This window comes from Candoia aspera, chromosome 17, assembly GCF_035149785.1.
Source record: "Candoia aspera isolate rCanAsp1 chromosome 17, rCanAsp1.hap2, whole genome shotgun sequence".
Taxonomy (NCBI): domain Eukaryota; kingdom Metazoa; phylum Chordata; class Lepidosauria; order Squamata; family Boidae; genus Candoia; species Candoia aspera.
In genome coordinates, this window is record NC_086169.1 from 10,590,143 (window position 1) to 10,617,657 (window position 27,515).

The following is a 27,515-nucleotide window of genomic DNA, read 5'->3' on the forward strand; positions in this document are numbered from 1 at the left end:
TGCCCATTGTGACTGGGGTACAGAAGCCACTCCTGTTTCCAGCAGAGCAGCTTAAAGGCTATTTCACCAAAGCCGCCTGTGTGTGCTTGACCCCTTCCTGTCCTCTGAGCACCAGCGAGCACCTCCCATCTCTCAGGAATCTGTCCCCAGATACAGCTGAACAGCAACTCCCAGGCACCCCAGCCAGCGTGGGCAATGCTGAGGGATGCTGGGAACCCCTGTTCGCAGCACTGGTTTGAGAAGGCCTGATGGGGCAGGGCGCAGCAAGACGAGGAGCAGCCCCTCCCTGCCCCCCCAGCCCCGCACTCACCACTTCCTTCTCTGGGTCAAAGGTCTCCTTCAGGTTCTCGGCTTCCTCCTCCAGGCCGTGAGTGGCGGCGGTGAGGTAGGCCAGGGACTCTGCCGGGCAAGCAGCAAGAGGGAGGAGGGGTGAGGGAGGACCGTTGGCAGGAGGGGCAGGTAGGGATCCAGGACATGGGTGGGGGGCCCCATCAGAGTCGCTGGCTTACTTACTCTGCCCGCAGTTCTTCAGGATCCGCACCCTTTCGGCAATATCGCCGAGATACAGGGCGTTCTGGTAGTGGCCGCTCATGTCCTTCCGGATTTCCGCTGCAATCAAAAACAGGTCTCTGGACTCTTGGCCTGCCCCCCAGAGCACCACTCTGGGGCAAGGCTGCCTGTTCTCCACCCACTGCTGTGGTCCCAGGCCTCAACCGCTCCCACGCCATCCACTGGGGCCGGGCAAGCCTGTGCTCGGGGATGTGAGCTGGGTCTCTGTTTTTCTGGGTTGCTGGCATCGCCCGCCCCCGCCATAGATTATGACCTCCATGCCACAAACGCCCCCAGAATTCGCAGCCTGCTGGGCCGGTGGGAAGGGCGTCCGGCAGAGGAGGCAGCATCGCGATGCACCTCAGGATTAGCCGCCTTTGGGGTCTGCACCAAAACTCACCGATCCTCATCATCTTGCGCAGCTTTTCCAGGTTGCCTGTGATCAAGTACAGGAAGGAGAGCTTGTCGAAATTCTTGGTGCGCTGGTAGCACATCTCCACGATCTGGTGGTTGCCCTGCAGCAGAGCGACCTCGCCCAGCTTCTCCCAGCAGTTCTTGTCTTCCAGGGCTTTGGCTGCCTCCAGGGCGATCTAAGAGGACACAGGAGAGGCCTTCTTTTTTTTTGGTAGTAAATTTTATCAGGTTTCAAGAAAAGAATAAAAACTACCAAAAAAAAAACCTACAAGGAAAGAAAAAAAAGCTGAAAAAGTGGAAAAACAAGAGAAATTTTTTTAAATTTACAAAATGATGTGGCTTCTAACTTCTAACAGCAAGGATGTGCAAAATTTCCATAATCAATCTCTGACTCAATATTCAACCAAAGCACATTATTTCTATAAGTCATTCCCCTTTAACACATAATAAAAATCACTCAGTGCAGTTACTCCTCCCTCTTATATTAAAATAAAGAAAAAAAGTTCACATAAACCTCCTAAACATCTTTCTCCCCTCCAAAACATAAAACATATTTAATTATTCCCTTCCTACCCAAAAAACAAAGCCAATTCAAAACAGAAGGACACAGGAGAAATCTTGAAGGAAAAGCAGAGAGCACGCTGGGCCCCCCTTCCTAAAATCATGACCCCCCAAAATTAAAAAAAAATGAGTTGGGGGAAGGAGCCAGTGGTTTTAAAGATTAGGACAAGTGAAGAAAAGACAGTAGTGGAAGGACCTGACTAAATGTGAAGGGATGATAGCCTAACACAGGGTTTCTCCACCAGGGTTCCGGTGCACCCTAGGTTTCCTGAGAGTTCCCCAGGGGTCCCTGGGAGATCACAATTTGCTTAAAAAATTATTTCAAATTCAGGCAACGTCACGTGAAAGAGGTAAGTTTCCTTCTTTATTTTTAGTTTAGGAACATTGTTCATGCATGTCTACAGTCTACGCATGAAACAAATACAATAATTTGCTAACTTCTGGCCTGCATTTGAGCCTGAATGGGCAGTGGTTCCCCACGGCCTGGAAAATATTTCAAGGGTTCCTCCAGGGACAAAAGGTTGAGAAAGGCTGACCTAACACTATTAGCTCTGCTTGTCCAAGCAAGTAAACAAGGTAGAAATGAAAAGCTGAGCGTTGTATCCAAACCTGGGATCCTGGTTTGCTGCTACTACCGAAACCAGAATTATAAATCAGGGTTTGTTAGCAGCTTGCAGATCCTGGCTATTTTAGGAACACCAGATTAGGATTCCAAGTTCAGGTGCAAAGTAGAGCAACTGAATTCCAGTGGGATAACTTGCTCATGAAAGCACAAAACTGGAATGCTGCCCACTCCCAGTAAGCCAGAATCTTTATGGAATGGAAACAAGGAACCGGCCAGCCCTCTGCCTTTTACGACGGTCGCCAGTTCATCCTTGGAGACGCCTGGAGGACAACCGCGCAGAACCTCACCTCGATGTTGCCGCATTCCAGGGCCAGGCTGAACCGAGTCTTCTCGTCCTTCACGAAATGCAGGGCCACTTCAGGGTAGCCCTTCTTCTGGAGGTAGGCGATGATGGACTGGCCCACAAGCTTGGCATTACGCACCATGTGGAGGACCTTCAAAGAGCGAAAGAGGAAGGCTCTCTTCAACAAGGAGTCGCTATAGATCTTGTTCACTAAACTGGGGTCACGAGTTCTTTGCAGTTGACCCACCAAGGGTTTATCCCTTCAGATCAGTGTTTCTCAACCTTAGCCACTTGAAGATGTGCGGACTTCAACTCCCAGAATTCCCCAGCCAACATGGCTGGCTGGGGAATTCTGGGAGTTGAAGTCCACACATCTTCAAGTGGCTAAGGTTGAGAAACACTGCTTCAGATAGTTTAATAAAGCAAGCAAGCAAGCAAAAAAAAAAAAAAAACAACAACAACAACCCTCCTGCCTTTTATTTTTTTATTATTCAAATTTTGTTACCGCCCATCTCCCCCAAGAGGGACTCTGGGCGGTTTACAATCAAATTCATACCATAAGAACAAACATCAAAACCCTTTTCCTTCCAAATTAGGTCACAGTGATTAAAAGAAGCGTGGTCAAGGAACCAGGGGTGGATTTTTGTGTGACAGGAGACTGAAATCAGTTCTAGTCCTAAAATAAATTCCTGGTTTGGCCGTGTAATAGAAAAATCCTTAATTGTAATGACAGAGTTATCACCCCCAAAGTCCCTCTTTAATGTATTCATTTATGTTCTTCGTTAGATTTATATTCTGACTTTTCTCCAGGAGTCCAAGGCAGCTTGCTGGCTTGCTTGCTTGCTTGCTTGCTTGCTCCCTCCCTCATTCAGTCATTCATTCATTCATTCATTCATTCATTCATTCATTCATTCATTCATTCATTCACTCGATTTGTATAGACGTCCATCTCAAACCAGTGACGTCTTCCCTTTCTTATTCCCCCAACAACCCTGTAACCTCTTTGGCTACGAAAGACATCTTGGGATCAAAACAGCCCAACGGAAAGACGATGCGGCTGCAAGGAAAAGGGCAAATTCTGCAAAACCACCACCCTCCTGCCAACCCACCTCGTCGTACTTCCGATTGATCAGTGCCAGCTTGAATTTGAACTCGGTCGGGTCAATGGTGAGCACGCGGGGCCGGCTCTCCCGGTCCAGACAGTAGACATTGTTCCCCTTCACTCGCGTCACGTAGATGGGCAAATCCAGTGTGCGGATGATCCCGTGGTCCCTGGGAGGAGGAAGGGAAGGAATCGGTTTGCGTGGAGAGGGAGGGAAGACGACTTCGCCGGGTAGGGAGACGAGCCATGCTCACTGCAAGCGGCAGGGTGCAAAGGGCTGCTGAGCGCCACTTTGCGCAAACCCATTTCTTAGCAAAACACGTTTAGACTGCAAACAACTTTCATCTTTTGGCTCATGCCAGTATTCCAGCATGCCACAGAGTGGGCAACCTCCTTGGGTCTGGAGGCTACACCTGGCCCCAGAGGGGCTTGACACAGGTACCATGACGTCACCAGGGTGGGCAGAGCCAAAGTATCTCCCCTTGGGGTAAACGGGAAGGGGCAAAATGGATTTTTTTCTTTTTTTCAAAACAGCGAAAGCCAGGCTTTAAGGGAATAGGCAATAAGCTCCTTGCTCCCAAGCTTGGGAAGAACTGGACTGGGAATCGGGCTGCATACCACCTACGCGGGTGACAATTTTTCCGTCCCTGCCTTAGAACAGCATCCTCCAATGCCCATAATCCCCAGCCAGTGTGGCCGCTTGGAAGGAACCCGGCTGGAAGACGCTGCTTCGGGGGACCACAGAGGGGCCGTGCGCGCTTGGCGCAGAGCATTTACCCGGTGGTGACCGCGTATTTGATGTGGTTGCTTGTGGTGTAAATGAAGACGCCGCTCTCATCCCAAGCCCCGCTCTTGACCCGGATGTTCTCATGGATGCTGCACAGAGACTCCAGCTTCCGGTTGCAGATCGTGATCGCTGGGGGAGGAAACCCACAAGGAGAGGTCATTCCCAAGAGCCAGCGACCGACCGAAGCCGAGCGTCTGACAGGTGGCCGCGCCCAAAGCGGCCTTCTCCACCCACTGCCCTCCAGAGCTTTCGCCAGGCTGCAGGGCAGAGAATCCTCCAGGCCCCACGACCTGGAGGGGAAGGTGGATTTCTAGCCACTCACAGGCCGGAGGATAGTGACTGGGTTGGAGGCAAACCACCAGTGATGAAGGGGGGTGGATGCCAGCTGCAACGGCTAATAACGGTACCTCGACTCATCCAGATGGGGGGGCTCTTTGGGGGCGCTGTGCCTGCCAACATCCCCCCACCTTTATGCCGAGGAGCCAGGGGAAGAGGAGACGAAGCAATTAAAAACGAAGCTCCTCGTAATTGTTTTGACAGATCCCAAATCCAAAACGGTTACTGATCTAGCAACAAACTCGTTTGGAATTAGAGTGTCACAACTACCCCAGCAAGCGGCCTTGTGGAAAAGCCTTCTGAGCGCACCTGCCGGGCCTCAAACTAGTAGTCCTCAACTTACGACCATTTGTTTAGTGACCATTCAAAGTGACACAGGTGCTGGAAAAAGTGACTTGAGACCGGTCCTCACGCTTATTACCACTGCAGCATCCCCATGGTCATGTGACCAAAATTTGGGCACTTGGCAACCAGCACGTATTCACAACGGTTGCTCCGTCCTGGGATCATGGGATTGCCATTTGCGACCTTCCCAGCCAGCTTCTGACAAGCAAAATCAATGGGGGAAGCCAGATTTGCTTAACAACTGTGGCAAAAAAGTCGTAAAATTGGCACAACACAATGCCTTACTTAACAACTGCATCGCTTAGTGACCAAAGTTCCGGTCCCAACTGTGGTCTAAGTTGAGGAGTACCCGTAGAGGCATCCGAGGCCTCCCCTTACCGTGCTTGGCCAGGAGTGCCATATGGGACATGTCTGCTGACCAGATGACATATTTCACCTTGGAGATCTTAACCGAAGCCAGAGTCCTGTAAAATCAGAAGATCCTCTTAGTACTGTATATCCTCCTCCGCCTTACCAGGAGAAGCAAAGAGCATCTGTTTCCCTACTACCGTGAAGAACATCCTGGGTCTCAGGCAGCTGAATTCTTCTCCTGCCCACTACCAACCTTTTCCATCTCTCTCTACAGACCAAGCACAACTCCTTGGGGACTGACATTTGAGGCCTTACACTCAAATGCACACATTGCTGGTATTTTGAGGACACTGACCGAGATCTGGCCAGATGGCTGGCCTTCCTGCTTCCCCATCGAAGAACCAACCCAGAGGTGAGGAATCCTGCTTGCACTGACAAGGGTTAGCAGCAAGCTCCTTGGGCTTTAGGATCCACTCTTGACACACCCCTCTGTCCAGATGGGTCGACTACCAGGAGCTCAAGCAACTGATCTCACTGCCTTTCCCCTTCAGAGGTCAAGTTACACCCTGCCTGAAGGTCTTACCGTTTCTGCTGAACGTCAAAGAGGGTGATGGAATCTGCATCCCTCAGCAGCAGATTCCCTGTGCCGGCGTAGAAAATCTCATCGCAGTTGGGGACTTGAACCTTCTTAGTGATTTCATTCTTCAAGTTCTTAATCAGGATCTGCCAAGTTTGAGCAGATCGAGGTGAACATGATCACAAACAGAAAGGCGAGGCAAGTAGGACAAACCCTTTGCCACCCAAAAGGCCTGACGAAGTATACAATACACTTAACCATGAACTCAGGGAAACAAAACACAACAGCCACATTCATGGAACCTTCGGTGCCCCACAATAAGCCATACCGTTAAACACTATCAAGGACATGCTGAGACAATGGCGGGGTTCCCACAACACCTGGGCCAAGCCACGAGTCTCAAATGCCGAAGTATCAAGATCTGATGCGAACTTCTTTTTCTTTACACCTGGATTCTAGCCATCCCACCTGAAAGGGTCTGGATGGACACCTTACCAGCAAGCAAAGGGGAAAATTAGGGAGGGCTTAATCCAGCCATCCTCAGCCTGCATGTCCGTGAAACGTCAAGACTTTCACCCCTGGAATCCCGGAACCGGCTTGGCCTTGCTAAGGATCCTGCGAGTTGAAATCCTCACTTCTGGAAGATGCCCAGAGCGGAGATCTCTGCCCTAGTCTGCTAGGACTTCTGCTAGGAATTGCTGGGATGGCCTTTGGCAAGGCATCACCCAGAAACCTCATCCACCAGAAGACCGTGACGTGAGCCTACTTTGCCCAGCTAAAAAGTGCACAAAGGCTTAGCTATCGAGAATGCTACACACTTCCCAATTCATTCGTGAAATGAAAGCCCAGCGAAGGCCTGTTAAAACTAAAACGTGTGAAGTGCAGAGCAGTGCGCAGAGCAATCAAGCTACCACAAAGCACTTTTCCCACCACACACATCTTAATGGACTCCCTTAGGCCTCAATTCTTATTTTTAAAACTGATCGTCCCCTCCCTTCCTCACAGAGCTCAAAGCAGAGTACTTGCTTCCAGGCCCCCTCCCATTGCCCTAAAAGGCAGCTTGGCTGCTGGTCTCCCAGACAAAAGTACCACATTCTTGTCCAGCTGTCCCCAGATGTTACCAACTGCAACCCCCCGCATCCAGAACCACCAGTAATGCTAGCTGGGAGTGATGGAGTTGGAAGAGGCAATTCCCACCTCGTGTGTCTTTGAGATGTTCTCTTTTCATGCAGCCCTGTTTCTCTTAATGCTCTGACTCAGTGTTTCTCAACCTCAGCAGCTTTAAGCTGTGTGGACTTCAACTCTGGCTGGGTGGGGAATTCTGGGAGTTGAAGTCCACACAGCTTAAAGCTGCTGAGGTTGAGAAACACTGCTCTGACAAGCCAGCATACAGAGAGAGCCGAACAGACATGGCAAAGTGACCTGTGCTTTGGAAGCACACCTGCTCTGCCAGTTCTGCCCGAAACTTGCATCCTTCTCTTCCTTTTCTGGATCTCACCAAGCATGCTAGCAGAACAGTAACTGCACCGCTCTGGATTTCAGCCTCCCTTCACTTCGGTTTCCCCTTTTTAAAGCTGAGCTTTTCCCTCTCAGGCTGCCACGCAAGTCCCAACGTCACGTGGGACAAGCTGATGCTCATGCAGAGGATGGAGCCAGGAGGAAGTCTGCTCCCCCCCGGGGATTCCAGGCCTTACCGAGTGCATCCGGTCCAAGACGGCAAAGCGGTTCCGAGCGACCCACACGGCTGTCAGCCCAGAGGAACGTTTCCCTTCCGGAGCTGGGAGGCAAGCAAGACGCAGGCGGTAAGGCAAAGCTTGGCCCAGCTCAGCTGCGGCCTCCCCCCTCACTCGACGCCATTTAATTTCAGGCCGCATAGGAAATCCAGGCCCTTCCCTGCCTGCTTCTCCCCACCCCGCTTGGATCCTTAAAGTGGCCACCCTGGAGACAAAGCCTGAGGGGGAAGCTGGCGCAGGACAGAGCAGCCATCCTGAATGACAAGCTGCTGTATCAGGCTAACAGGGGGCGGCTCTGCAGCCAAGCCAAGGGAGCCCCCAGGGTCCCCTAGATCCAGTGAGAGCTTTCTTCCACCCCCACAACCTGCATTTCAACAGAGGAAGAAAGCAGCGTCAGCATTTAAATGTGCCCATGCAGGGTGGGGGCCGAAGTCAGGGCAAGCCAGCCCTTATGATGGCTCTCTTCAAAATGTATCAGCTGAACAGAGAGATTTTCACCAACCGCTGCTTTGAAAGGAAGCTGGTGACCGCTTTCCCCTTCCCTTAAAAATGCTTTTGAAAAGCATGCACCTCATTCTTCTTCAAAAACTTCCAGGGGGCCAAATACAGATTGAGTGTTTAAGCGCTTAACAACGGATTTAGTATTTACTTAGAAACTTATGTGGCCGCCTATCTTAGACAAGGTAATCCTAGGTGGCATCAATAACATAAAATAGAATAAACAACTCACTCCCAGGCACAACGCCGCAACATCACATGGGCTCCCCCACCTTCTTACATTTGTTGGGCTCATTTCTATCCTAGCCCAAAATCTGGGTGAAGAAGAGCTTCCAGTATCAACCTTGTAGCTTTTTTCTTTCATGACCTCTTTAGGATACAATCTACCTGAATTTCAGCAAGGCTTTTGAGAAGGGTCCACATGACATTCTGAGACAAGTGGGGTTTGGATGGCACTACTGTGAGGTGGGCCAATAACCGACTCAAAGAGTCAACGTACATGGCTCTACATCAGTGTTCTTCAAACTTAGCAACTGTAAAGATGCGTGGACTTCAACTCCTAGAATTCCCCAGCCAGCATAGAATTCTGGGAGTTGAAGCCCACACATCTTAAAGTTTGTCAAGTGTGAAAAACACTGCTCTACGTTGAGCGTCCAACATTTTTATTAATGATCTGGATGACGAGATTGATGGGCTGCTTATGATCATACTTGGGACGGACAGAAAACTGGCAAATCTGGCCAACAGCCAGGACAAGAGAACAAAATTGCGCAAGATTAGAATCCGGATGGGTTGGAAGCCAGGGCTGAGGAGAACAAGATGTCCTTCAGCAAAGAAAGATGTAAGTTATTACGTTGAGGGACGAGAAATATGAGGCACCCGGACAAGATGGGGGAATTCATGACATGGGTGAGAAGTTGCTAGGTGTGGTCATTGACAGCAAGATGAAGATGAACCAGCAGCAGGAAACAGCTGCTCAAAGGGCTAATGCAGGTCAGGGCTGCATTAGAAGACAAACTTCTTGAAGTTTTCTCCTTCGTGAGGTCTTCCCCTCTACTCCACACTACTGAGACACATGGAATATTGTGTACAGTTCTGGGCAACACATTTCCAGAAGGACACTGACAGGTTAAATATCAAGGGAGTAAACTACTGTGTTAACTGCATTTAATTTTACTTTCATTTAAATTAAGATTTTGCTCCAGCACCACCCACTGCATGGCATTTCAGAGAGCCAGTTTGGTCTAGTGGTTAGGGCGACAGGCTAGAAACCAGGGGGCTGTGAGTTCTAGTCCCGCCTTAGGCACGAAAGCCGGCTGGGTGGCCTTGGCCCAGTCACTCTCTTTCAGCCAACCCACCTCACAGGGTTGCTGTTGTGGGGAAAACAGGAGGAGGAAGGAGTACTAGGTATGTTCACCACCTTGAGTTATTTATAAAAATAATAATGGCAGGATAATAAACAAACAAACAAACAAATTTTGAAGGCTCAAAAATCAGGTAGCAATTGTGAATATCTGAGTCTTTTCAGCTCAGCCCTGGTTGAGATTCTGGGCTGCTTCAAACTGCGAGAGAGAGAGAGACACCTTAAGAGCAGATCTCTGCTATTTTTCATGCCCAATAACTGGAGCAACTGGACCAATTTACCTCTGTTGGACTTCAGACTGAAGGGGGGAGGAGGTGGCATCTGCACTGTTTAAATCTGGCCAAACATTCATTTCACGAGTGCTACAATCACCACAGGACAGGAATGAGGTTCAAAAGCACACTCAAGTCCTGTGCCAGGACCTGCAGGTTGCTGCTGTAAGCAAGGCCAACGTGCAAAAAAACGAAGAAGAAGGGGAGTCCTGTGCCTTCCCAGAGAGAGAGAGTAGGTGGGAGATGCACTGCGGTGCCTCTCCTTGATGGCTGCGGAGAGCTAGCAGCGCGGCTGAATTTTCCAAACTGGGGAAGGGGGGGCGACTGCGGCTGGCCTGGCTTGCTCCTTGTCGCAGCTTTTGCTGCTGTGACGTCAGAAGCAGGGGGGACCCAGGTGGAATTTGAACTCCCTGGTGAAACGGCATGCTGATTAGGCAGAAGTTCCAGCAACTCATTTTGATTTGCAGGCGACACAAGTTTGATCAGGAATCTGCCAAGAGGGAGGAAATGAACGCTGGGCACTTTTACAGCCGCCTCGAAAGCATCCAGGCCTGCCTGGGATAGATTTGCTGCTCTGCTAAGAAATCCATCAAGGGAAGCCAGCCAGCGGAGCAGCCTGCTGCAGGGAGAGGCAGGATGGATAGCTTCTAATAACTGATTTATAAAATATATATTCCCGACCGTAAAAACAAGAGACGGGCATGAATTTTTCAAGTCAAAGGGCCTGCCAATCTCATTTGGGCTCCCCAGGATTGGGGGAGAGGAACGCCTTTAGCGAGGGAGCAGCGGAGGAAGAAAAACGACGTGCCACACACAAGGCTCACCATCTGGGTTCTGGGAGTCGGCATCCTTGGGAATGGTGTACAGGTCATAGGTGCTGTTCTCCAGGTTGCTTGGTCTCTGTGGAGAAAAAACGGGAGCCATGTAATGACTCTCAATTTAGCTTTCGATTGATGAGGGATGAGCAGACCAGGCATTTCCATGGTAGGTTTCCAGTCTTCCCAATTTCCGGAATGATTTATCATCTATGTTGTGTACAATAATTCACCTGCAGATAGTCCTCGACTTATGACCACAATAGGGACTGAAGTTTGTCATTAAGCGGTGCTGTTGTTAAGGGAGGCATCATGCGACATCTGATTTTATGACCTTTTTGCTGCCGTCATTAAGCAAATCACGTGATTGTTAAGCGAATTGTGTGGTTCCCTACTGATTTTGCTTGTGGTAAGCTGGCTGGGAAGGTTGCAAATGGCTATCATGCGACTGCAGGATGCTGCAATGGTCGTAAGTGCGAGGATTGGCCGCAAGTCACTTTTTCAGCACCATCTTAACTTCAAACAGTCGCTAAACAAATGGTCATACTGTAAGTCGAGGACTATCCGTACTTGGATTTGGGAATAAAAGTTACATTACTTTTGAAAACGGTGGGGGTATCTTACAGCTTTAAAAAGTCAAACCCCATTATAAACTCATCCAGTAAATGGATAAACAGCCCCCCTGAACAAGGATTAGAAAACAAATACAACTCTATCCATCCGCCCCACCACAGACTATTTTCAGGGAAGATAAACCTTAGTTCCCAGCAGGATCCAGGGCAGATTTGCTCCCAGGAGAGAGATTTCTTTCAAAACTCTACTCTGGAACAGATTTTTTTCCCTCTCAACTGCAGTCCACCTGAAGGCAAGGATGTGGATCCAGCCACGTATCTGGAGCCTGAAGCACCTTAGATGGAACCACGACCCATTTAAGGCTTGATTGCAATGCACATCCCTTCGTCTGGAATACTGTGCAGCAGTGTCCCTCAACCTTGGCAACTTTAAGTATGTGGACCAACTGCTGGCTGGGGAATTCTGGGAGTTGAAGTCCACACAACTTAAAGTTGCCAAGGTTGAGGAACACTGCTGCACATGTAGTCTCTAGCCTGGTGCCCTTTGAATGAGATGGACTACAACTCCCAGAATTCCAGGCTAAGCCTCTGCTAGCATCCGGAATGAGATTTGGTTGGGAAAAGTGTCTTGGGGCAGAGGTGGAGAAAAAAAAAGGAACAACCTCATTGCCCTGCTGCGACTTACAAGGATGGGGAGGGGACAGTGAAGGGAAAGAAGGGAGAGGGAAGCATACCGCAAATTCAGAACAAGGGCAGAACAAAAGAACCGCCGGTCGCCATCTTCTTGCAAAGGGAGATTTAGCACAGCTGTCCATGAGCAACGGCAACCCTCTCCCAACCCTCCAGGAAAGAACACGACTTTTCAGCCACTGCGGTTTCTGGCTGGGACAGCTGTGGAACTCAGCAGCAGCAGCTGCTCCGCCTCCCTCTTCCCTGATCCATCTTTTGGCAAGCCCCCCCAGGTGGGGCCCCACCTACCGTGCAGAGGAGCACTGAATTCTCAGCAGGGTTATACGACATGTTGAACACGGGAAACTTGGAGCCGCTGCAGAAGAGAGAGGAGGAAGGTCAGGAGGGGGCCCGCTCTGGTTGGTGGAGAGCCTTGGCATCCAGAAGAAGGACCCAATGTCCCGAGGACTCCTGGGGCAGGCAGTCCTGCCCGAGGCACTTGGCCTGGCACCAGGATCAGCTCAGCATGGTGTGACCGGTGGGGGAAATGCCCCCTCCCCACCATCAACAATCCTTCAGGAATCTGTGCTCTCGTCCCCCAAAGGGCTGTGCCAAGGACTGCCCCAGAAAGGGCATCTTCTCCTTGGCCAAGGAAGAGAACTGGGGGCAAGCAGCCAGACGAGAGGCTCAGCTGGGTTCCCATCTGCCTACTCCGAGCCGCTGAAGCATCTGCTATCCCGCCAGTCTGATCCACCCTGATTTTCTCTCAGCTGCCGTCTTCTCAGGATTTCTACAGCAATCCAGAGATGAAAAGGTTCAGGTGGGGGGGGGGCTGAGAAATACAGCACTGCCTCTCCCTTCCCCACAGAACAGGGTTTTCCTCCTAAAGGAGAAAGCAGAAATTCTGGGCCTTTTGCTTTGGGGAGCAACAGCACGCCTTCTCCAGACGATGTCTCACAGATACAAACCGCGAACTGTGCAGATTTATGTAAAAGGCACAGTTAATTAAGCCTTAGGGGACAGTAATCTGGTGGCATATTGCAGAAGTCAACGCTTCCAGCGGTACAACACAGTTTAACCTGGTGCTCAAACAACTGATGTGCCCCTCTTGTGACTGCAGGAGACCGTTTCTGTCTCAATAAGACGTTTTGTTTCGCTTACAACAAAATGCATGGCTTTTATTTCCAGTATCAGCTCTCAGTCATGACTGTGCGGAGTTCCCCCCCCCAGATCAGCCAATATTGGCTATGGCAGGGTTCCTCAGCCTTGGCCACTCTAAGCTGTGCGGACTTCAACTCCCAGAATTCTGGGAGTTGAAGTCCGCACAGCTTAGAGTGGCCAAGGTTGAGGAACCCTGGGCTATGGGATGCCACCTGAGTTGCACAAATAAATTTAGATTTAATAAGCACTGCATTTATTGAAACGTTTCCTACACTTCCCCCCATCCCCCAGAGCTGTTTTTCCTACGGCTTCGTGGAAAATGTTTTTTAAAACTGCACTATACCTTTAGAACTTACTGTATAGGAAGATTTGGTCCCTCCCCTCGCCCCCCCACAAATAATTAGTTGTAAATAGCAAGGGTGTTACTGACAAAAACAGAAGAGACTGCTGAAAACAGGCAGAAAAAGAAGTGCAATTGCTGAAAATAGGGATGCCTCTGAAGATACAGCAAATTGTTGCTTGGCCAGAGATGCCTGCCTGGCGAATTTAACCCTTTGGTGATCTCTTTGCAGAGCTGTGCCTCTGTTCAGTTACCTCTCCCCTTTATCTTCATCCAGTTTTGTTATCCCCTTTCTCTTTTCCTTTTTCCTCAGTGCAATTTTCCCCTTCCCCTTGCCATGTCTCCGTTATGTTTTTTCTCCTCCTTTGGCTAGGAGGCAGGAGGAAGTATACAGGTAGTCCTCACTTAATAACCATTCGTTTAGTGATGGTTCGGACTTACAACGGAGGTGAAAAAAACGACTTACAACCGGTTCTCACACTTATGACTGTTGCAGTATACCCATGGTCATGTGATCACAATTTGGGCACTTGGCAATCGGTTCACATTTATGACCGTCACAGTGTCCCATGGTCACGTGATCGCCATTTCTGACCTTCCCGGCTGGCTTCTGGCAAGCAAATTCATGGGGAACCGTGTGATTTGCTTGACAACTGCTGCAAAAAAGGCTGTAAAAAGGGTTGGATTTGCTTAATGACTGCTTCACTTAGCAACCAAAATTCTGGTCCCAATTGTGTCTGTTAAGCGAGGACTACCTGTAAGTGTTTGTACTTATATGTGTGAGAGAATTGTTTGTATAGACAGATGTGAAGCGCTTCATTTTTTAAATGAAATAGTTGTAATACATAATATTGCCCAGCACTTTTGCCTGCATTTACAGTTTTTCTGTGTTCTTCCTTTTGGAAGAAATTGTCTTAAATCCAGGGTCACCTTTACTCTGAGTCAAAGTGATCTGTTACTATTTTCATGTGTTTCCCATCTCAAGAGGGCAATTTTTTTATTTTTTATTTTATTTTATTTTCGCTTGCCCTTTTGAGCGAGATGGGCGGTGACGAAATTCAAAATATAAATAAACAAAGCATGGTCACCCAACTCAGGCCATGCGACTCTGGGAAGTGTACAAAAAGAAAGAACAACCATAATCAGCCAATGCAAAGCAACATAGCTCATTAAAACTTACAATAAAACAACCAAGTAGAAATATTCTATATCACGACAATTGGGAACTCTACTCCTCCTGACCCCAAGGCCCAACTGTTGCCAGAGGCAGTCATGAGGAGCGTGAGAGAGAGGATTTGGAAGCCCCACCAGCCTTGGGCTAGGCAACGCCCCTCCTCCGTGCTAACTGGGGGCAGAAGGCCCGGAAGGAAGGAGGGAAGGAAGGAGGGAGGGAAGGACACCCCCTCACCTTCTCAGCTGCATCACTGCCACATCTTTGGAGCTGCTGAAGTCCAGCTGGCGGAGGAAGCGGTCCTTCACGTAATAGAGCATGTTGCCATGCATGGCATAAGCAGGCCTCTCGCGTTCCAGCTTGAAGACGATCATGCCTCCGTCATGGCCTGGAAAACGAAGGAGCTGAGAATCCTAGAAGGGCAGCTCTACCGGGTTTAAGCAGTGAACGCAAGACGCTTCATGACCCCCTTAAACCTGGCTTAACGCATGACTGTGGCAAAAACTTGGTGGGCTCTTTGACCTGAAGGGGGAGACTCTAGCAAACTTGGAATGGAACGGCGGTGATCGCAAAGAACAAACTCTGCAAATTCTCAGGGAAAACGGAAACCGGAGCAGCAAATAGGAACAAAATCACCGACACTCGTTCATTTACATCAGACTTATTATGCTGTCTCAGGTAACACCCTATTTCCCCGCTTACACATCCAAACCCCTGCACAATCAAAATCTAAGGAACTGAACCGGAAAGATCACAGGCCAACGGAACAGCAGCTGCCGGGTGAAGGAAGCCTTCCTAGACCACCAAACCACAGCATGGAAAGAACTGAGACCTCGTGGGAGGGTTCCAATAGTGGTGGCTCAGCCCTCGCCCCAATCATCCAGAGGGCGGGTACTGGGATCAGGGCCTCTCTAGCCAGGCAAAGATAAACCATGAAGGCTAGTAGAGACCAAAACCTGGGTGGTCAAAGGGGAAAGCACTGGGCAGGCCAAAGAACACAAACCTGTTTTCCTGCCTTCCCTGCTGAGAAACGTGCCAGCAACGATGGGGTCAAGAGAATCACCACCACACCCTTGTCGATAATTGGACAATACACGCCCTTTTACAGGTAGTCCTCGCTTAATGACCATTCGCTGAACGACTGTCCGAAGTTAGGACAGTCTTGGAAAAGATGCTTTACGACCTGTACTCATGCTTATGACTGCTGCAAAACGTCGCACCACCCCCGCAGTCGTGCAGTTGCAATTTGGGCACTGGGCAGCCAGCTCGCATTTATGACCAGCTGCACCACCCTGTGGTCACATTATTGCGATTTGCGACCTTTTTTGCCAGTTTCCAGCAAAAAACGTCCATTGGGGAAGCTGGATTTGCTTAATGACCATCGTAAAATGGTCATAAAATTGGGACCAGTCACGTGGTGCCTCACTTAACTACTGCACCACTTAACAACCAGTTCTCCAGTCTCTATTGTGGTCGTTAAATGAGGATTAACTGTATTATATGTGATGGTTGTGATAGGGTGAGATTCTAGCAATGCGGGGATATGGTGGGGCAAAGAAGTTGCCCACCCCTGGATTCCCCTTCCATGGACCTCCCCCTGGAAGGCCCACCCTTCGACCCCAGCCGAGAGCCACAGGCAGATCCTTTTACCTGCAGCAAAGAGGTTGAGATTTGGATGTGCCGCCAAGACCCAGAAGCGGTCGTGATCCCTGCGGAAGGTCTGAACGCCCGTGCTGGGGATGGAGGGTGGGAAGCAGAGAAACACAAAATAAATTGCCAGTGAACTGTTTTGCTTGAGACCCAGGGATGTATAATACCAGAGTGAGGAATACGGACAAAAAAAGTCCACGGACCATTCGTTGTTTCCAGTTCCACGGGGGAATTATTACACCAGCCTTGAAAGCCAGTGTAGTCTCAGGATTAAAGTGCTGACCCTTGATCTAGATCAGCGTGTCTCAAACGCGGCAACTTTACGATGTGTGGACTTCAACTCCACACACTGAAGTCCACGCATCTTAAAGTTGCCGCGTTTGAGGAACATCGATCTGGATTCAAGTCCCTACTCAACTAAGGGACTCCTCGGGGGAAACTGAGCCAGCTACTTGCAGCCCAACCAACCTCACAGGGCTATTACCACAGAGATAAAATTAGGGAAAAACCCTCATGGGCATCTCCCTGGGTTTGCAGAGAAAAAGCGAGTGATGTGTGCAATCAAAAAGAAATACCCAAACCAAGTGAAAAAAGATCCTAGTGGCGGAAAGTAACTTTGCTGAGCCAGATTTTACGAAAAATAAGCAAGCAGCCCCCAATTCCAAAATTCAGTGAATTCAGACTTCCTTCCAAAATGATGTACGTACTTGCAATGCCCCAGCACAGGACTGAAAAAGCAGTGAACGTTCGTAAGCATCTCAAGTCCCACAATCTTTCCATTCCTTACCATCTAATCACCACCCTTGGCTGAACAGCCACCAGCTCGGGCCCAGAAGCCCTTTCCTGTTAAGTCCAACTTCATCTTCAGATCCTAGGCCAGCGTTTCTCAACCTTGGGAACTTTAGGATATGTGGACTTCAACTCCCAGAACTCCCCAGCCATCATGGCTGGCTGAGGAATTCTGGGAGTTGAAGTCCGCACAGCTTAAAGCTGCCAAGTCTGAGAAACGCTGCTGTGCGTGCAGTCTTTTCCAGCCTGGTGTCCTCTGAATGAGATGGACTACAACTCCCAGAATTCCAGGCTAAGCATGGCTGGCTGGGGAATTCTGGGAGTTGAAGTCCGCACAGCTTAAAGCTGCCAAGTCTGAGAAACGCTGCTGTGCGTGCAGTCTTTTCCAGCCTGGTGTCCTCTGAATGAGATGGACTACAACTCCCAGAATTCCAGGCTAAGCATGGCTGGCTGGGGAATTCTGGGAGTTGAAGTCCGCACAGCTTAAAGCTGCCAAGGCCGGGAAACGCTGGCCTAGGCGGCTCAGCAGCTTGGGGCTCCGTGGCGGGGCGGGGAGCGACAGGGCCAGGACCCAAAGGGTGCTTACTTACCGTTTGGACATATCCCAGACTCGGATGCTTTTGTCCTCCGAGTTGCTGAGGATGAGCTCCTGCCGGGGATGGAACACAGCGCAGGAGACGTTGTTGTAATGTCCGCGGCAGGTGTCCACCTCCCAGGCTTTGGACTCTGAAGGGAAGGGAGGGGCAGCAGTGAGCCCTCAGGGAAAAGCAGCCAAGGGCCACCGATGCCCACTGGCTGGGAAGCTGTGCTGAGCAAGACACCCCGCTCCTGCCCACTGCTTCTCCGTGAGCCGTTCTGGACCCAGATCTCGTAAAAGAGGACGATGGTTTTCATGCCGGAACTCTTTCCTTCCACGTTTTCAAGTCAGTGGCACAATCTGAAGCGCCTAATTGGCTCCTATGCAGGCAGTCCTCGACTTATGACCACGATAGAAACAGGAAGGTTTGTCATTAAGCGGCGCGGTCTTTAAGTGAGGCATCATGTGACCGCACCTGAGTTTATAGTATTTTTGTGGCCACCGTTAAGCAAATAACTGTGGCTCTTAAGTGAATCACATGGTCGTTAAGCAAACCACATGGTCGTTAAGTGAATCACGTGATCCCCCCATTGATTTTGCTTGTCGAAAGCTGGCTGGGAAGGTCGCAAAGGGCGATCACATGACTGGTGCAACTTTGAACGGTCACTAAACAAATGGTGGTAAGTCGAGGACAACCTGTAATTTTGCAGCATGTTTTTTCCCACTGACACCAGCCCCAGATCAGATTCGTTCTGCAGCAGCTCAGTCCTCCTTCCTTGCAAGCCTTCACACAGAATGCCAAAGTCCTCCGATTGCTTTGAAGCCAAAACAAGGCACGCAGCTCAGCTGACTGGTGACGGGCAGATGTGCCCACTGATCTCAGCTCTTACATTCAATCTTTCTTAGCTTGCAAAAAAGGAGAGTTATTTACCGTTCATTCTCCAAATCTTGACCTGCCGATCATCAGCCCCCGATACAATGAGAGGCATGGTGGGGTGGAAAGCTGCCCAGTTTACCCCACGGTCGTGTCCCTAAAAAAAGGAGGGTTTCAAAATAAGGAGGTGGGCTGGGGAGCAGGCTTCACAAGCTACGCTGCAAAATGCGATGCGAAAGCAGGTTTACCACAAACGCTGCCACCTTCCTGTTACCACTAGGATCTGACCAGTTTTCTCCAACCTGGAGTTTTCCATATCTGGGGGCTGCAGGTGGCCCACCGCTGCCCTGAACGGCTTCCACCTCTCCTTCACAGGAATCCCCCCCTTCTCTCGTCCCCTCTTATATCTAGAGCCAATTGCCACAGCAGGTCTTTAAAGCCACCTCCAATCTTTCTGACAAAGCCAACCAGATGCCTGCTGGAAGGCTGGGACTTCGGCTTCCAGCAGACCCAGGCTGCGTGGATGACGATAAGGGACTACGGGAACGGCAGTCTACGACATTCAGCTTATTTTTCGCTTCACAAAAGGCTACAGGCGGGAAGGCCACCCTACAAAACAGGCCTGCAACAAGAGCTGCGTTCCTGATTGGCCTCTGCGGTCCAGCCCTGAAGTCAAGTCACTCATAAGAGACCTGGTCAACCCCTGCTTTTGGTCCCACAATTTTGACAGGAAGGCACCCTCCGCACCCCGCAACATCCCGGAGTACCTCGAGGACATGCTTCACCACAGCGTCGGTGGTGCCAAAAAGATCTACGCCGGTGATCCCCCGGACCTCGGACTCCACGGCTCCAGGAGACAAATTCTTCTTTCTCAGGCCTTCAGGCAGGAGAGGGAGTGCGTGGAGCAGAGGAAGCAAAGATCAGGTTAATAAATACAGTGGGGAACGGAAGGATGGACCGCTTCTTCCTGAGTAGGACAGACAGTGAAGAAAGGACATCGCAGGCTGTATTTCTCCAAGGAACACCTGTCCAAGGCCACGGAGGTTTCTAAATGTACCTGCGATGCACCAAGGGAAGCCACAGCCTTCCGCAATCAGGAAGGGACAGCCACCAACCCCAGATCAAATCGTGTTCAACCGCTTGGAGAATGGGGCTGAAAAGGTGAATCACTACAGCAGTCACTGGACCGCGGGGTGCAGGTGCACCACGGCTTCCAGCCACGTTGAGGTGTTAAGAAAAAAGCAGAGTCCACTCTGAACTTGACCGGGGGGTGAATGTACCACAGAGGCCCTTCCAAGAAGTGATCTGCAAATCTGAGGTGATCCAGGCTCAGCGGGGAACCTTAGTCAAGAGGAGGAGGAACAGCAGCGACGCCTGCTCCTGGAGGAACCAAGGCACTTAACGCTTTCAGAGAGGTCCAAGGGAACTGAGCAACAGATGGAAAATTTCTGGGGTTACTACACAAATCTAGAGGGGATGGGAGGCACGCACAGAATGAACCAGCTTTGCCATGTTGTGGGGATGAACGAGGAGGGAGAAGGAGAGAGAGAAAGGGGCAGACGCAAGTAGGATTTGTGGACGTTAGACTGGCGTACAGAGACCGATGAGCCAGGCATGCAGAAGTCCTGTCTGAGTTAAAAGCAGTGCTGAAGTCTCAGGCAAAAGCGGACGATTAACCAGACCGAGAGGGCCGGGCCGTACCCCACCAGGCTCCTGTCGCTACTTGCGGTCCTCTGTGGGAACCGTTCCCTCAGACGCTTCGTTTGCCAGGCCCTCCCTCTCCCCAGCCTTCTGGCTAGCAGAATGACGCCAAGCCCCGATTCTCAGAGCAGATGCCCTTGGTTAAGAACGCAGCGACAGAGAGTCAGCCATTCCGTTACAAAGTGAACCACCCTGTTGTTTTTACAGTTGAAATGCCACTGCGTGTATCTTCCTGCCTTTCCACCCGAGGTAGGGACCAACTTCGGAATCAGAAGAATGCAGAGGTTACAAGAGGTTGTTTCACAAATCCTGAAAAGTCATTGTTAGTTTTACAAGCAAACAGCTTCGTAGTATGACACAACTCCGTCATGCACAACGCAACTGGAATCCAGACCCAAACCGGCTGTGTTCACCCTCTCTCTCAGCAGCAGGAAGAGATTTCATTTGCCCTACAAATGAAGTGGGGAGCTTGCTTGCCACGTGGGCCATTGCAATGTTCCAATTGGTCTCTTTCTTCAAGACAACCATACAGGTAGTCCTTGCTTAACAACCACAATTGGGACCAGAATTTCAGTTGCTAAGCAAAGTGGTCATTAAGCGAATCCAACCTGATTTTACCACCTTTTTTGCGGCGGCCCTTAAGCAAATAACCGTGGGTGGTAAGCGAACCACGTGGTTGTTAAGCGAATCACACGGTTCCCCACTGATTTTGCTTGCCAGAAGCTGGCTGGGAAGGTCAAAAATGGCAATCATGGGACACTGCAACGGCCATAAATGCGGACTGTTTGCCAAGTGCCCAAATTGTGATTGTGTGACTGTGGGGAGGCTGTGATGGTCATAAGTGTGAGGACTGGTCATAAGGCAGTTTTTCAGCTCTGTTGTAAGTCTGAACCATCACTAAATGAAAGGTTGTTAAGTGAGAACTACATGTAAAGTTCTGTAAATATCAGATTTCAGAATGTAATGCAAAGTGCTATGAATCCAAGAGAAGCCCTAAAAGGGGCGGGGGGGGGGTCATCAATAATTTTGGGCCAAGGACCACATGTGGCTGTTGAATGGCATGTCAGGAGCCACACCCCCAAAAGCAAATGAGGCCAGGATGAAAGCTTCAATTTAATTAAAAGTTAATGAAACACGTTGAATATCATGACTCACATCATACAGTTTTTAAAAATCCCCTTCCCATTCACTGTTACGACCTGGCAGGAGCTTTTACAGGATGTGGGAGGCAGAGGCGCCTTGGGCTGTCCCTCCCATCCTGATGCACAAAGCAGGCTTAGCCAAAAAGGTGATGCTCCTAACTGTATGTAGCCAGGAGTTAAAATTAAAGGAAACTTCTATCAGCCTGCTTTTCACACCAGCGCAATAGTGTCCTGCTAGAACAGTGGCTGCCTGGATACTCTGGGATGAGCCAGGGAGGGCTGCGAAGACTGAGGAAGCAGCAATTCAGCAGCCCCAGAAGCATAAAAGCGCTGGGAACGTTTCCAGGCCTTGGAAACCATTTCACGGCTTTGGACTCTGCTGAGAGCGCAGGCGAAACTCACCGGGTGGGTGCTGGCAGAAGAAACGATGAACTCATGCCAAGCACAGACCCTTCCGCCCCCCTCTGCTCCCCTCCCCCAACACAGCTGGGTCATCTCTGAATGTGCGCCACAAAACCCCAGCAACCTACTTAGCCAAGAACTGCAGTCGAGAAAGCAGTGGGCAGCTCACAGACAAGCTCACCGAGGCTAAAGCTCTTTTCTCTAAACAGAGTTCCCAGCTTGGATGGTGCTCGTGGGTCCCTGGGAAGCCAGCCCTGAATTCAGCTCTCCTCTGAGTTCTGCACCTCTCTGCAAGAGCTCGCCTCGCCCTCAATGCAACAGATTTCAAAGCCAAAAGGCCTTGGAACGGCTCTGTTTCCCCAAGACTGCACCCCAATCCAAGGCTGGGGCTGTCGCTGATCAAAGGATCAAACACTGATGTTGATCAAAAGGAGGCCAGCTTTGGAGGTCCAGTGCCAAGGCAGTACCATCCCTTCCTCCTTGGGCCCAGGGGCAAAGTTCTTCCAGCAGATAAGATTATCTATCTATCTATCTATCTATCAATCAATCAATCAATCAATCATTCCCCATGCTGGCTGGGGAATTCTGGAAATTGGAGTTCCCACCTCTTCAAGTTGCTACAGTTGAGAAACACTGGTGTGGAGTGTATTGTCCGTTTAACCAGAATCTCTGTTGATAGGAAGCTCTAATTACACTTCATATCGCAGAACAGCAGGGATCGTTCTGTAAGATCCACAAACTTTCTCTCACCACTGTAGTTTACCCACCCCCATTTTTTTGCTTTTTTACTCTAGCGTCTGAACTCGTATTTCATTCCTACCCGCCTCTTTTTTTAAAACTGACTTAATCAGGAACTGGACAGCGGTCCTTCTATAATCGGTGAGAAATTTTCTAACATTCAGGGCAGTCATCAACCACTTCCCACAGAGTCAAGAGATGAGGCCCAGTTAAATGCTAACTCTACCTAATTCGAGGGACCCACCCCACCTCTGCTGTCCACCTCCCCTCTTGCCTCTTTTTCCCTCCGGTCATGTTCTGGTTTCTGCAACTGCAGTTCTTAGCACAGTCCTGTTGCTGGACAGCCCCCTTGACCCGAGCAGCTCACCAGAAATATCCCAAATGCGCACAGTCTGGTCCAGGCTGGCAGATACTACCAGGTCCTCTGAAGGATGGAACTGGGCGCACATCACATAATGGTTATGTCCAGTCAATACGCTAGAAAGAAGGAAAAATCCAGCAATGAGTCCTCTCAAGATTCAAGACCAACATCACTATGACTACAGAAAGTAAGTTCTTTTCATTTACACACCTGTACTTAGGAAGCTGATGTGTCATTCTATGGTCTAAACTTCCTGGAGAAGCTGAGAACAGATGGCACGGCACAGCTGCCCTTTTATGCCATTCCAATGGGGCGGAAAACACCATTTCCAACAATATAAATGTTACCTATTTCCTAGCAAAGTGTGTGGTGAAGAACTTCATGGCCAGTGAATCAACTTCCGTTATTCCAGATCATTTGAGCTAACCTTCCCTAACCATTAGCCATGCTGGCTAGATTCTGGGAAGTGAAATCCGATGCACCTGGAAGGTACCAGGTATCACATTCAGAGGGAAACTACATGAACATTGCATCAAGCCATTGTTCTCAATCTCAGCCCCACCTCCATTGTTGCTGGTGTTTCTCACCGGATGCTAAGATTAATTTGTATGGGATTTATGAATATATGGACATAAATTCAATTAATCAATTTACATGGCCACCCACTTGCAAAATGCTCTTCCCTCACCTCCCTCAGTTTATCTCTTCGGGACACATTTAGCTGTGATTTACAGATTAAGCCATACGTAGATTCACTCACGATACTAAGCAACAAATCATACTTAACAAAGCATAAGGGCTGGGGTGGCATAACTCAATAAACGAAGCCAAACCTCATTATAGCTTTCTGCAATGTGCAAACCAAGCCAGCGGCTCGGTTGAGAGTCCCAATAACTTCAGATCCAAACAGTGTTCTCCGATCTTAATCTGAACCTCACCACCATACTTACCCATCAAAGCAGCTGTCATTCAGAGACTGAGTACCTGCCAGCTCTAAACACAGAAAAGGTGCTCAGAGACTGCCCGGACTAGTCCCTGCAGTTTTCTTGGCAGGATTTTCAGAAGTGGTTTGCTGTTGCCTCCTTCCTAGGGCTGAGAGGAAGCGACCAGCCCAAGGTTGCCCAGCTGGCTTTGTGCCTAAGGTGGGACTAGAACTCACAGCCTCCTGGTTTCTAGCCCGGTGCCTTCAGCACTACACCAAACTGGCTCTTGTGGCAATAATACGATTTACTTAATGGATGTGTACGGTATATCACTCAATAACACTTCAGACCTGGCCATAAATCTCTTCTCTCCAAACACTCAGCCTGGTACATGAAGCTAACTGCAGAAGTCCTGCGTAGCATGGCTGGGCAATAGCTTTTAGAGAAAATATTTTAAAAGCTATACACGTGCAGAAGAGGAGCCCAACATCTGCATTAATGCAATAGTTCTGTGTGGCCATACATTCAGCCTCACCCGCTTCAGCCCTTCCACGGGCGTTCTGTTTAGGATCAGCCAATTTCTCTTAGTCACCAACAAAAGCCGGGGGGGGGGGGGGGGAGCTCCTTGCAAGACAAATGTCTGCGAACCACAAACAAAACAATGCATTTTTAATTCTGAATTTGTCTGTCTGTTACCAAACACAGGTTCTGGACTGCCAGTTCCACACCCGGATGGTCTGATCATCAGACGCACTGAGGATCCAAGGATATTCCTGGAAAGAAGAGAGACGCAACAGTTTTCTTTCCGTCCGACCGGCAAACAGGACCCTTTGCAGAGCAGCAGGCCTGGCAACCGCTTGTGGTTCCTGGAACCCTGAACAAAGGTCCCAGGCTGCTGCAGAAGCTCAGCTCACAGACAGAGTTAGGGCAGGGTCAGGACAGGACTGCAGCGCTCAGCTGGACTCACATGATGAAAGAAGGTCGTGCGGATGTAATCCAGGTGGCCCAGCAGTGTGAAGAGACAACGACGCAGTTTGTAATTCCAGACCTTGGGAAGAGAAGTGAACCCCAGGTTGCTCTCTGCTTTTTCCTCATTTGATTAATGACAGATCACACACACGATTCCATGAGGCCTTTCAAGAAATCTTCTACCTACACTTCCCCCTTACGGGTCTGCCTCAATCTTTGTTGACAGTCAAGAGAAAAACAACCCACGCAGCAGCTGAACAGCTCAATTCAGAGTGCCAATCAGTCCACCATCCTCCACAAATTTTTAAAGAATTCTCTGTCCTCTCATGGACCATCCTGCTACATCCCAAACCAACAACTGCCTGCTCCTGTATCATGTGTAGGAAGTTTGGAAAGCTAAATCAACTTACTGTGTAAGTACCGCACACCTCCCACTATCCCTTTCCCCCTCTTTTGGGCAGCTTTCTTGGGCACTGTTGTTGTTTTTTTGGCCCCCACCGCCTAATGTCACCTTGATTTTATAGTCATCCCCTCCAGAGACAAAGAGCGGCTGCTGCTTGTGGAAATCAATCCCTCTGACGGGTCCTAGGAAAACAAATATAAAACAAGGTGAGTCACAGGGAAATCGGAGAAGGGTCAAGGCTTTTCAGTTCTTTTTCAATGCAGGGAAGAACTATTTAGCGCAATGTGGTAACAGAAATGTTTCCCCCCACTACTTGTGATTTTTCTTTTTTTCTTCTGATACGCTCTCTCACTCCTTCCCTCTGCTGAATGAAACTCATCTGCAGTCTTGCCTACAATATTTTATTTCCCCAGTTCTGCCTCTTCTGCAGAATCAACCTTGGACAGACTTGGTCCCGTCCAAGGAGATCCAGCAAGGCAGGTTGACCCCGGCTCCCTTTCCTTGGGGAGCATCATTTATAGGGCCCAAGGAGCAGCCCCACTTCTCTGCCATAGCTGAGGGACGGTTCATCTAAAAGTCAGATTATCCATGATGCCATTATGTTGTGTTTTAGGAGAGCTATTAAGCTTGGCTTTTCAGCAAAGCCCTCGGAGGAAATCTGCTGTACGTCACAACTCGGGGTTATGGTGAGGTTTTTCACTGGTTTGATCGATTCTGACGGTCAGTAGCATACCATGTTAAAAAAAATAACAAAAACTAAAGTATATTCATTTATTGAGGTTCATATACCGTTCCAATCCAACAGACGTCTGAGCGGTTTGCGTTCCTTTCTTACAGTAAAAAGGCTAAATTAAAACTTTCAGAAATGACCATGGGGAGCAACAGTATTCAATGGGCCAGTTTGGTGCAGGGGCAAGGCACCAGGCTAGGACCCGGGAGACCCTGAGTTCTAGCCCCGCCTTGGGCACGAAGCCGGCTGGGTGGCCCTGGGCCAGCCAGTCTCTCTCAGCCCCAGGAAGCAGGCAATGGCAAGCCACCTCTGGAAAACCTTGCCAAGGAAACTGCAGGGACTTGTCCAGGCAGTCTCCAAGAATCAGACATGATTGAATGGATTAAAAAAAAAAGGCCCTGCTTTCGTGCACACAGTATAACCAAACTGCACTTACCATCATGTTCATCAAATTTGTCAATGAGGGTGCACATCCGATAGTCCCAGAGCTGGATCACCCCATTGTGTAAACTCGTTAGGATCCATGGCCGCTTAGGGTGAAAGCTCAGCCCTGAAAACAGAAGGAAAGACAATACTTGTTTTTTTTTATTTTTGTTTGTTTTATTTATATATCAAATCTAGTCACTGCCCATCTCACTCAGAAAGCAACCCTGGGTGCTTGGAAGTCAGCTGCTGTTTTTATTCTCCACAGTGCACAGAGAAAACCTGTACAACATTTAATACACAGTACATCTTTTCTATGAAGAAAGAGGATGAGCCAACTGCTTAACTCAACCTTTCCCCTAAATTAGTACTGGTATTTCCTATAAATTGTGCCAAGCCTTGGCTGAGGTTGGATTCCCAGGGCACAGATCAGGTGGGGGATACTGGATGCCCCCACCCACCTAGATTAGTCTTGTTTAATACGATTTATGAATCCACCCAATGAGAACTCTCCATCTGTGGTCCATCTTTGCAAAGTCACCAATGCAGCGTGTTCACGCTGCAGATGCTCCTGACCTTCAAACTCCATAACCTTTCACCTGCTTTGATACTTGTGGAAGCAAGAGCGTTTTTAAATGAATTTTTGATTGTCTTTTTAGATAACAGAAAGAAATATACACAGATACATTTATTATCAAAAAACCCCAGGTATTTAAAAAACTGAAAAAAGTATAACAGGAAAACTAAAATAAAAAATATGAAATATAATATAGGTAAAGGTAAAGGTTTCTCTCGACGTAAAGTCCAGTCGTGTCCGACTCCAGGGGGTGGTGCTCATCTCCGTTTCTAAGCCTTGGAGCCGGCGTTGTCATAGACACTTCCGGGTCATGTGGCCAGTATGACTCACGGAACGCCGTTACCTTCCCGCCGAAGCGGTGCCTATTGATCTACTCACATTTGCATGTTTTCGAACTGCTTGGTGTGCAGGAGCTGGGACGAGCAACGGGAGCTCACCCCGCCGCGCGGTTTCGAACCGCCGACCTTCCGATCGACAGCTCAGCGGTTTAACCCGCAGCGCCACCGCGTCCCTTAAAATATAATATATCGTTACAATAAACAGTTACAGTTCTATTTATATTTATCTAATGGAAATGTGATGCAAATACATATCTATATTTATTTCTACTAGAATTAACTAACCACCACGCATCCCCTAAACTACTGTATTCTGTATAAACGAGTCCTATATTTCATTACAGTATATTTATCCATATGAAGTCTACATCTGTATGCAATCCCCTCATACGTG

At 49.3% G+C, this 27,515-nt stretch overlaps 1 protein-coding gene across 3 annotated transcripts in view; it reads right to left on the minus strand.

The window, feature by feature from the left end:
- The window catches only part of COPA (COPI coat complex subunit alpha), a 307,095-nt gene that overhangs the window by 256,135 nt on the left and 23,445 nt on the right, over positions 1–27,515 (minus strand). For 2 of the 3 annotated variants that reach the window (XR_010068808.1, XM_063316562.1), the window contains exons 2-22: positions 26,220–26,333; positions 25,162–25,235; positions 24,649–24,729; positions 24,378–24,454; positions 22,765–22,874; positions 19,182–19,291; positions 18,472–18,571; positions 17,554–17,689; positions 16,175–16,257; positions 14,762–14,912; positions 12,162–12,228; positions 10,621–10,696; positions 7,625–7,707; positions 5,937–6,076; positions 5,381–5,466; positions 4,312–4,450; positions 3,542–3,704; positions 2,437–2,583; positions 950–1,139; positions 514–609; positions 311–399 (exon numbers count right to left, since the gene is read on the minus strand). Coding sequence is in view for 2 of the 3 variants with exons in the window: in XM_063316562.1 (XP_063172632.1) it covers positions 311–399; positions 514–609; positions 950–1,139; positions 2,437–2,583; positions 3,542–3,704; positions 4,312–4,450; positions 5,381–5,466; positions 5,937–6,076; positions 7,625–7,707; positions 10,621–10,696; positions 12,162–12,228; positions 14,762–14,912; positions 16,175–16,257; positions 17,554–17,689; positions 18,472–18,571; positions 19,182–19,291; positions 22,765–22,874; positions 24,378–24,454; positions 24,649–24,729; positions 25,162–25,235; positions 26,220–26,333 (2,312 nt within the window). In the remaining variant the exon portion in view is untranslated. The remainder of the gene's footprint in view (positions 1–310; positions 400–513; positions 610–949; positions 1,140–2,436; positions 2,584–3,541; positions 3,705–4,311; positions 4,451–5,380; positions 5,467–5,936; positions 6,077–7,624; positions 7,708–10,620; positions 10,697–12,161; positions 12,229–14,761; positions 14,913–16,174; positions 16,258–17,553; positions 17,690–18,471; positions 18,572–19,181; positions 19,292–22,764; positions 22,875–24,377; positions 24,455–24,648; positions 24,730–25,161; positions 25,236–26,219; positions 26,334–27,515) is intronic. The other variant, XM_063316563.1, reaches the window with a different exon arrangement.